This window comes from Pyrgilauda ruficollis, unplaced genomic scaffold (assembly GCF_017590135.1).
Source record: "Pyrgilauda ruficollis isolate IOZ18807 unplaced genomic scaffold, ASM1759013v1 scaffold174, whole genome shotgun sequence".
In the NCBI taxonomy this organism is placed as follows: Eukaryota; Metazoa; Chordata; class Aves; order Passeriformes; family Passeridae; genus Pyrgilauda; species Pyrgilauda ruficollis.
In genome coordinates this window covers 122,318-133,170 of record NW_024516320.1, presented here as the reverse complement: position 1 = coordinate 133,170, position 10,853 = coordinate 122,318, and the positions used below count along the sequence as shown (strand labels likewise).

General features: G+C 36.8%; 1 protein-coding gene across 2 annotated transcripts in view; it reads right to left on the bottom strand.

Moving 5' to 3' along the window:
* Positions 1 to 7,854: 7,854 nt before the first annotated feature.
* The window catches only part of VPS13A (vacuolar protein sorting 13 homolog A), a 106,034-nt gene continuing 103,035 nt past the window's right edge, over positions 7,855 to 10,853 (bottom strand). For both annotated transcript variants that reach the window (XM_041464203.1, XM_041464204.1), the window contains one exon: positions 7,855 to 10,687. In XM_041464203.1, coding sequence (XP_041320137.1) covers positions 10,637 to 10,687 — 51 coding nt within the window. In that variant the 3' untranslated portion in view covers positions 7,855 to 10,636. The remainder of the gene's footprint in view (positions 10,688 to 10,853) is intronic.

Sequence of the window (10,853 nt, the reverse complement as noted above, 5' to 3'; positions counted from 1 at the left end):
ACTCCTATCCCTGGTCTTCAAGGAGGATGTCTGAAGACGCTGGAAGACATCTGAGCAACCTGGTCTGGCACAAGATGTTCCTGCCCATGATAGGAGTGTTGAAGCTAACACATCTTTAAAATCCCAAACATTTTTTATGACTCTGTGAATTCAGGAGTTCTACAACAGACAGAGGGAATAGCATCTCTTAGACTCCTCTAAGCAGTAATTACCATGCCTAATTACAGCAATAAACAAGACTTAAAGAAGTTAATAATAGAATTGTTTCATTTTGACTCCCTTAAGGTCATCAAATCCAACCATTAACCTAACACTACCAAGTCCACCACTAAACCATGTCTCAAGGTGCCACTTCTGCACAACATTCAAACACCTGCAGGGATGGTGACTCAACCACTGCCCTGGGCAGCCTGTGCTCTGAAAACACTTTCAGTTAAGAATTTTTTTCCTTATATCCAATATTTATCTCCCCTGGTGCAAATTAAGGCAATTTTGTCTCGTCCTCTCACTTGTTACTTGGAAGTAGAGGCCAACCCCCACCTCACTACAGCCTCCATTCAAAGGGTTGTAGAGTGCAATAAGGAAGATATCCCCTGAGCCTCCTTTCTTCCAGGCTAGACAACCTGGAAGAAAGCTGCTCCTCACAGGATTTGTGCTCCAGACCATTTACCTGCTCTGTTCCCCTTTTCTGGACACACTCACTGTCCTTCCTGTAGTGAGTGAGGGGCCCAAAACTGAACACAGGATTCAAGGTGTGGCCTTCACCATGTCGAGTACAGGGGACAATCCCTTTCCTGGCCCTGTCATCCACACTAGTTTTGTTACATGGCCGCCTGGGCACATGCTGGCTCATAAAGAAGAGACGGTTTCCCTCTGATTTTATTAATTATACCCGTCTCTATGCAGAGCTATCTGCCAGTGGTATACAGCAAATTTTAAGCTGGAGAGATGAAACGAACTAATTTTAGGTGTTCTAAACATACAGGAACCATCCTTCCTCCCAGTTCTAAGATAAACCCAGCTTGTACATAACTGAATTACACTTGGGGAAAATCATGAAAAACAGCTGTACAAAATATATTGACAACAAGCAGGCAGGTCAGACAGTTCAGTTACATGAAATGTTTGGCATATAAATAAGAATTAAGATAAGTTCCCCCCCTTTCAAATAATTTAATTGATGAGGGGAGGGGATGGAGCAGGGGGACCTTTATTCTGATAACAGAAGAATTACATTTCTGTTTGTATCAAGGGTGAGAAGTAATAGGGTTAAATTTCAGCAAGAAATATTTAGATTATGCATTTATGGTAAAATTTAACTCAGAACAGTTACACATAGGCAATCTGCTTCTCTGTGTCAGGCATTATCATTCTTGTCATATGTTTGTCTGCATTTTCCTTAAATAATCCTACACTGAAGAAGAAGGATGTCATTTAGCAGTGTACTATAGCCTCATTTTCTAAGAAATCAGTCACAATCAGTAATTAGTTTTATTTTCAATTTTATTAAATCTTCCTTTTACTGTTACTTACAGATGCAATCTCAACAATAGTTTGCTACATTACTGAAGAGGATGAATTTTCTTAAGAGAAAACTTTTCTGAGCAAGTGGTTACATTGCAGGTATTTTTCATTCTTAAGCCCAAATGTGAGGGGTGCTGGGGCAGCAAGGGAAGAATACATAGCAGTCCTTGTTTTCCATAAAAGGAAAAGGGAGAGAGAAATTGGTGCTTAAATAAAGGAAGGTTTGTGCTACAACCATGGTGTAGGATTTGAAATACACCTCCTACCTTTTGTTCTAATCCTCCTAGGAATTCTACCCTTCTTGGGGTTTTGGATGATCTAATGTTGACGTCTAGTGGTGGGAAGATAGATTGCAGAGAGCAATCCTGCCCTGCTTGTACACGCACACACATTATATCGAGGCACAGGAAACGTTATCCTAAAATTTAAACTCAGCCATTAAAACCGTAAGACTTGTGGAGCTACGAAAAGCAAGGTTAAGAATAACTGCATAGTCAGACGAGAAACTAAATGCCTCATTTTTAAGTCTCATATTTAAGTCTTGTTTGCAACCTTTGTAAATTCTTATTTGCAGCCTTTCACTTTACTGTGCTATATAAATACCATGGATGAAGGTGTTGGTAAACATTATAACTAGACTGATATTTATATTTGTCTTCAGATCTTAATCCCTATGTTTATTTTGGGGTAATAGCAAAGATTATTCAAACAAAAGTTAAAGGGTTTTATTTTTTTATGTCAGCAACAACTGGGCTAAGGCCATGTACAAATTAATTTCTATTTAGCTGGTTCTGTGGCAACACTTTTTTGATTGCTGATTACTACTCTGTGCTTGAGTGTGTGTGATTCATTTATGATAACGCCTTCATCTTGTTTTTGTTGGGTGACCTTGGTCATATTGTTATGTCCTCTTTTGTGCCAACTTGTCAAGATATTCCTGGAGTACTGGTGCCAACTACAGGAATTATTAAGTGTCCTTTTTATTTATAAAATATTCTGTTTAGGTAAGATGACCTGCCAAATTATTCAGGATACAATTGTGAAAGTAAATGCTGCAGCTTTCCTTCTACAGTCCTTTAAGTTTTTGCACTCAGTGGGCATTGGGTGCATGTGTACCCATTCCTTTTATTTTCCAAAGTTAACACAGAAACATGAATGATGTTTCAAAACATTGCTTTAGAAGATTTACATTACATGAAAAAAATCTTTCCAATTCAAGCAGCCCAATTACTGTGTATGGTGAACTATTATTTAATTAAGTTTTGGATAGGGGAGAGAGGTGGTGCAGAGACAAGGTATTTGTAGTAACCTGAGTGTTCCTATTGGAATGTAGTTTAATTCCATTTAGAGCTAACAGTTTGTCTCCTGACTATAGCTATTTGGAAGAGAGTGCCCTGGTAGATATGCTGAAGACCTGAAGTATGTTTACAACTTTCAATTATAGTTATGGAAGCAAGCTGGAGAAACTGAGAGAAGGAGGACAGGGAACCAAAAAAGCAAAGGGCCACAACTGTAGATGCTTCTATTCTTCTTGCCATATAATAGAAATAATTAAAAGAATAATTTTGTTCAGTGGACTTGAGAGAAAAAGTCAAAGTTGTAAAAGCAGCCTGAATAACTTTCCTTAACAAATGTTACTGATGCTTTACATCACCAAAAAGATTAGGTATCCTATTACATAATACAGGATTATGTTCTGCAAGACATGTATCAAGCTTCAACCTACACCAGGGGAGCTTCAGGAACAGGCTGCCCAAGGATGTGGTGGGTGGAGTCACCATCCCTGGAGGTGTACTGAAAAACAACTGGATGTGGCATGTTCTAGTTGACAAGGTGATGATCAATCAAATGTTGGATTTGATGATCTTGGAAGTCTTTTCTAACCTAAATGATTCCTTGATTCTATATTGAATCCTCCTATTAGAAATTAGAAATGTCATATTAATTTATTAGCTATAGAGAAAACATATTTCCTTCTTGGCCAAAGAGAATCCTATTTACTCTCTGTGTTTTAGAAAACCAAATTTCTCTCATGATCATTGACAAACTATGACAGTGTAGCAAACTATTAATATATGCTGGATAATTTCAGTAGGCTTTTGGAAAAAAATTTCATTGTCCTGTAAAGTTTACCTTTGAAAAAACATACTCCACACATTTCAGAAAGCAGTGTTACAAACAGCTTTTGTTCCACTAACAGACGAATGAAAAAAACCTATCAGGGGACTATGTCTTTATGGTAATTTGATATTTAAATACAAAATTAGACTGTTTTGATACTGTCCATATTTTATTTCCTTAACCCATAGCTTTTAATTGTTCAAAACCACAAATTGAGCTTTGAACTATGATTTAAACAAGAAGTCAAAGCTGTCAGAGACTTAATTTTGGAGCTGTATGAGGATCAAAATCCAGACAAGATTATAATCTTTCCTGCTTGTGCCTCACACAAAAAATACTCATTTGGCCTTTGCTGTTGTCAAGTCCATTAAACCTGAGGGAGTTTCATCTGTTTTAAAGAAAAACATGGTTGCAGCCACAAAGTGTGGCTTGCTTATAATACAGCCTGTGTTGATTTAAAAAAGGGTCTTTTAAAATACTATTTACAGAAATGGAAGGGGGATTTCTATTTACTGAAGAAATATGGATTAGAAGAGTTTTAAAGAATTAGTTTTTACAAGTTGTACATTTAAAATATTGTGTTCATATTTCCCATCTCATTTTTGCCTGTGAATTATTTTTTGACAGCTATATAATCAGGTGTATTTAGAAGAATGTACATACCTACATTGCTGTCCAGTTCGTATCTTCTTCAGATTTTTTTTAATTTAGCATTTAAAATCATAGCTTATAAAATTTGAAAAGTATTGCCTTAAAAGTAACAAGTTAGAGTTTTTTAGGGTGCTAGATATTTTTATATTCTTGTTTGAACAATGTAGTTGAACGACATGGGTAAGCCCATCATGTTTTACAGAAGTAGCTCTCTGTAGTCTTGATAGACCAAGTCTTTGGATGTTCTAACAGTAAGTACAAAATATTAATTACTGGTGACTCTTGCATATCATTACATTTTTGTTCAAATGCTTTACAATAACGCTTTTCTCAAAGAGCAAGGCACTTAACAAATATTCCCAGCATTCACTACCTTGGGAACTGAAAGATTATCCACAGGTCCTAGTGACTAGGCCTTAAATTCCTCCAAGTCACTAACATAACCTGCTTTTTGCACGCTGCATTTCTGCAGCTATTAAGCTTCATCGGTAGTTTTCCATGGCTTAGAGAGCAGTAATGGTCATTCTTTAGATTTCCAGCCATTTTCCTACCTCTCACACTTTCTGCCCAACTACAAACCCTCCACTAAAAATGGCAGCACCACTAATAGCACATTCAGTTCCCCTTCACTGTGGCAACAATTCTCAGACAAAATAATAAAGACATGAGGACAGTTTTGAAAGCTGTTCTTACCATGCAAAACTCGCGGAGGTTACTGGCACTTATCACCTCGCCCAGCAACACTGGTGGTACAGCATGTTAGTAGAACAGCCTCGTAATAGTGGTAATTAACCTCAAAAGATGTGCCAAGTTTCTCCTACACTTAAATACATCAAAATGCCATTTTCTAAGGGAAAATAATATAGTAATAGCTTTTACTATTGGCATAAAATAACAATTTCTGTGCAGCACAGAAAAATAAAAAAGTTCTACTGACTTTTCAGTTTGAGTAGTGCTCTTGTGTATGCTGCCAGGTGACAGCTCTCACAGCCCAGTCCTGGGAAAAGCACACCCTGACCTTTCCCTGCTCATAAAAGATGTTTGCAGTTTCACATATTAAACAACACGGATCACTTTTTTACCAAAGTACAGAAAAAGCAGTCTTTCCAGAAGAAAACAGTCTGTAATGTTTGACTAATCCACTTTTTCTTTAGTGTCAGAAAATCAGGAGAAGGCCCTTATTAACAATGCTTTTATGTTTTTAAGGAAGTGAAGGACACTGACCTATAACACAGCATCCATACTAGTGAATGGCAGTTTTCTGTGCTGGGGGAACAGTGAAGAACACTCTAGGATGAGGTAGAGGACACAAAGCCACTTGCTGAATGAGCAGCAGCCAAGAGGGCGTGGCAGAAAGCACACTATACAACAGCCCATCTGTGTGAATATCATCCATGTTACCAATATATCATCTGAACCCTCCTTTAGAAGCACTGATGTCATGCTAAGTCCTCAAACCTACTGTCCAAAATTAACCATTGTTGCTCAGAGAATAATTCAAAAGCAATTCTTGTCATAACATCTATAGATAATGGAATTTTACTTTAAAAATTCCCGCCACATGAAAAGACATCAATGAAATACTTTTCTAGGGCAGCAGATTTATTAGAAGGTGGCATATAAAATGCCCAAATGCCTCGACTGCTTGACCCACTTTTGAGCCCCCTGGGACTTCCAGAAAAATATGTTTAAACTCTTAGAGGTTTGCTCTGAGAGTCAAGATTTGCTGAGTGTGTGAGTAGGATATTTGCACCATGAATGTGGGAACCTGGCTTTGCTGGATTACAAGTTTTGCAGATGTTGTGACTGTTACCATTGCAGGACCCATCATCATGGGTCCTGGAATGGTAATTGTCACACTTCACAACCAACAATCAAAAGCATACATGAAGGCATGGACCAAGACAAACCTCTGCACATAGTTCTCAATCTGCTTGACGCAACAAGGAGTGAACATGCACAGAGAAAAAAAAACACTTGGAGACATCCAGCAAAAAGAGAATTCAATTTATTGTTTTCCCTTTTTGCATATTAGTGTCCTACCTCACAATGCGTGTTCTGGCAACCATATGTTGCAGTCTTTGCTGTACCATGACAAGTTAAAACAAAAAATTACACAAGACATTCTTTTACTTCTTGTTGGAGCAGACTTAAAACAAATCTACTTTTCCCTTGAGGTATAACAAGAACATTTAGAATTCTTGTTCCAGATTTGCCATGAGGACAATCAAATCCAAATTACAAAATCTTGGGGTGTGGTCAGTGAACTTTAGATTCTTGCAGTCACAAAAACAAAAATTGTGACCAAGATGATCATTGCACAGATTAGATAAAACTTCATCTCTTAGGCGATGCATAGATGTACTTGCATAGACTGGGCAGAAAATTCCCAGGTCTGCAGGTAAGAGTAATTTTGTAAAATGCTAAAGATAACAAACAAATAGCTAATGGCATACATACACAATCGTTATGATGAGAAAAAAGAATTGAAAAGAGGATTTCACAAGAATTGGGTTATTCTAAGTGCAAGTACAGGCTCAGTAGAGAATGCATTGAGAGCACCCCTGAATAGGACTTGGAGGTGCTGGTGGATGGGAAGATGGAAGAAGACCCAGCCAACTGCACTTGCAGCCCAGAAATCCAAATGTATCCTGGGCTGCATCCAAAGCGGTGTGGCCAGGGGGGTGGGGGGGAGGGGATTCTCTTCCAGTTTGATGAGAGTGCACCTGGAGTGCTGTGCCAGCTCTGTGGCTCTCAATGGAAGACACAGACTTGAAGATGGTCTGGAGAAAGGCCAGGAATATGGTCTGAGTGCTGGAGCAGCCCTTTTATGAAGACAGTTCAGGAGATTAAGTCTGGGACGGGAAGATTCTGGGAAGATGATGCAGCAGCCTCATGTATCAAAAGAGAGCCTACAAGAAAGCTCAGGAAGAACTTTTGACAAGAGTATGTAGTGACAGGACAAGAGGGAACAGCTTCAGACTAAGAGAGTAGGTTTAGATTAAGATATCAGGAAGAAATTCTTTCCTGTGAGGATGGTGAATCACTGCAATAGGTTGTCCCAGGAAGTTATGCATGCCCCATCCTGAGGCTGTTCAAGGCCAGGTTAGATGGGGCTCTGAGCAACCTGGTCTAGCTGAAAGTGTCCCTGCCCACAGCAGGGAACTGGAAGTAGGTCATCTACAATGTCCCTTTCAACCCAAATCATTCCTTGATTCTATCATCTGGCAACATCATTATGTCTCTTTCAACACAGCAACAGAAGAAAAAAAACCAACAAAAATCAACAGCCAAAAAACCCCACATCTCCAAAAAAATTTTAAAAGGAACTTATACATATTAATCCAGTTACTAAAAACTTATCTTAAAACAATAAACTAAAGGTAAATTCTAAAATCTGCAATTCTCTTTTCCTGAGATGGCTGCAAAAGAAGTTTGACCACGTATTCTCAGAGACAGAGTTTGAGCTGACCTATGAAATTCTGAGTAATGAATGGTTTTATCTGTTAATTAAAGCAGTACATAAAGAAAACAAGTAATAATCACATTTCAGTCAAATAAAATTCAGTTTCACTTTATTCAAGATTAAGAAGTGGGGTAGGGTGGGGTGGAAACCAAGAGAGCCATGCTATGAAAGCCATGCAGCAGCTGAACAAAAAGGAAGTGCAACAATCAGACTTACGAATGTTTCAGGAATTTCTTAGAGGTAATTGTAACCCTTAGCAAACTGAGAACCCAAATTACATTTCTCAAATATTTTAAGTTTATATAACAGTCATATAGTAGAGGAGCAGTTCTTCAGCATTTCAGTAAAAGCCAAGATACACTTTTAAACACCACAGTGGGCAGAACCAAATGCCTACATTTTAATGTTTATCGAGATCCCCTTTTCTGGTTGCATATACACTTTTATTAAAAAATAACACACCTAGTCAGCCTTCTTGTTGAAAAAAATATGCATATTGCAATAAGGAATGAGGCACAGCAGAGCAGACATCTCATACAACCTGCAGTAATCCAGAAAACTACAAAATGGCACAAATCTAATAGCTTTCTCTTCACTCTGGGGTGATACACAGTTAAAGGAAAAAACTGGTGTTTGCCAAGAAGTGGCAAAATTCTTTCATGACGGTATGGAAAAAGCTTTATTAAAAAACAAAGTCAAAAGACAAAAATTACAGACTAGAAAAGGAAACTACAGAAAATCATATTTTCATTATAAGTGGAAACCAAGGGAAATGGAAGATAAGTCCCACACTGACTTGTGGACATTTCAAATCCTGTCTTAAGGCTTTTAGTTAGAAGAAGATGAAAATATTTTATAGTCTCTAAGAAAAATGCCATTCTGGTGAAATTGTTATGTTTTCCAAAACATCACCTGCTCAACCACAAATATGCACACTTAAAATAAATCCTTCAACATTAAGAGTTAAATTGCTTAAATATTATCAAAGAGCCAGCTGAGATTTGAGAATCAGAGCTGTATTTGAGTATTTGTTGGCAAAATAAATGTAAGAAATAATTAAAATAGAGGATCTGTGGAGAAAAAATACTTAGAACCGGGTAAATGAAAAAGCTACACACAAATGGGAATGTACAAAGTACACACACATGATGCATTTTAAGTGAAATTTGCAGCAGGTAGTCTGTAAATTCTGGGGATGCAGAGGAGACCACACACTTTATCAAGAACATTATGAGGCTATTAAATGAACTATCATGCCTAAGACAGAAATGACAGATGAAAAACAAGAGACAGATAAAGAACGGTACTCAGTGCACCTAAAACCACTACTTATCTAAGGCAAAGGATGGAAGTTTGGCGTGATACAACCTGAGTTAATACTCTTGGTATGTACTTGGTGTACAAAATGACTGGAATAACACCATCATTGTAATAGTTTTGAATCCCCTTATAATATTTTGATTCCATTTGCAATTTATGGGGGAAATTGCAAGATTATCTGTATTTTGTAACCTGCTAAATGGTTACTCAATACCAATGGCAAGACTTACGGTAAATTAAATATTTGCAAATACAGGTTACATGCTAGTTGTTTTAGATTTACAATAACGGAACAATTTGGGTACTTCAAGCATCACCAGCAATGTTAGAATTCTATCCTGTAGCTATAAATATTCCAAACTATTGTCTGGAAATCATATTTTGGCAGTAGGTGTTTTCTATATGTACAAGATATTTTGAAGACTTTGATATGGGAATTTATGGAAACCTTCATGTAACACTGTATTGTTTCATGTACTTTTTGTATCAACTGCAGTAAACAGCCATTCGGCAATACAATGACTACTACATCTAAGAAATAAACAGAATTGCAGACATTCAAGCTAATAAAATGCTGCTGTCAGGGTATGAAACAAACAAATTTCATCGAGTAAGAAAAGTTAATAAAAGCAACTGTGACATATTATATTTATTATTTAATATAAATTTGACTCCACTAGTCTTTTGCTTAGCACACAATATAGTGTAATTCAAGGCATTTATATTTGGTATGCAACAGTGCACTTATAACCCCATAAACTCCTTCTTGAGTTGCAAGACTGTCACTAACTTACTAACTAATAATAGGCTTTTATTAATATTTTTAGTGCAGAGTTAATTCTCCCCAATATGCATTTTTGTAAACTGTTAAATTTTCTGTAATAATTGATAGAGGTGATGATGCAACATTTCCTTGAGTAGGATATAAAAAAGTTTACACTAAAAGCAATACTGCACTATAAATTATTGGGACCTGGTCCATTCATTTACAAAAAGCCCTAGTATTGTCAACTAAGCAGCCACTTGTGACTTAAATTCAAATTCTCTGACCAGTAGCCTCCTTCTTATATTTTGAGTTGTAACAATAGTGATTAAGTTAACATTTGCTTTGACAGAGAAATTTGCATTTCAACACAGCCTCAAGTCACATTAAAACCAAAATATTAAGTAAGCAATGATTATCACAATCAAATCAAAACTGCAAGACTTGCTCCAAATACTATCATAAGAATTATTCCAGAGTTCAATTTCAGTATCAAAGGTTAAGACAAACTCACTTTATACTGCTTATATAAAAAATGAAATCTGAAATTCTTACATTAAAAAATCAAGCAAACCAAGACAAAACTTGGCAGATTTTTTTATCAATACATAATTTTTAATCTAACATCATCTACTCTTCCGATATAGACTCTTCTGACCATAATAAATAATTGCATATATCTTCCTTCCTTGCTGTTTTTGCTTTTGTTGATGATATTCAAACAGTTCTGCTTGTGAAAGAGGAATTAGAAGATAGCTGTTGAGTGTTCTTCGTCTTGGTCTCTCCACTCATTACAATTTTGGCTGATTCTCTCGTACTTCTTCTAGTTTAGAAAGGATCCACTGTGTGAAGAAAAAAGCAAAAATTAAAATCTTTCTGTGGTACAAAATGGACAAAGCAGCTGAAAACTGGACTGGCTTTTGTCACTGTCTTTACCACCTGCTCTTTTCCTAACCAAGTTTTAACAGTGTGTTAAAAATTCTTCAGTAGACTATAAACCCCTGTCTT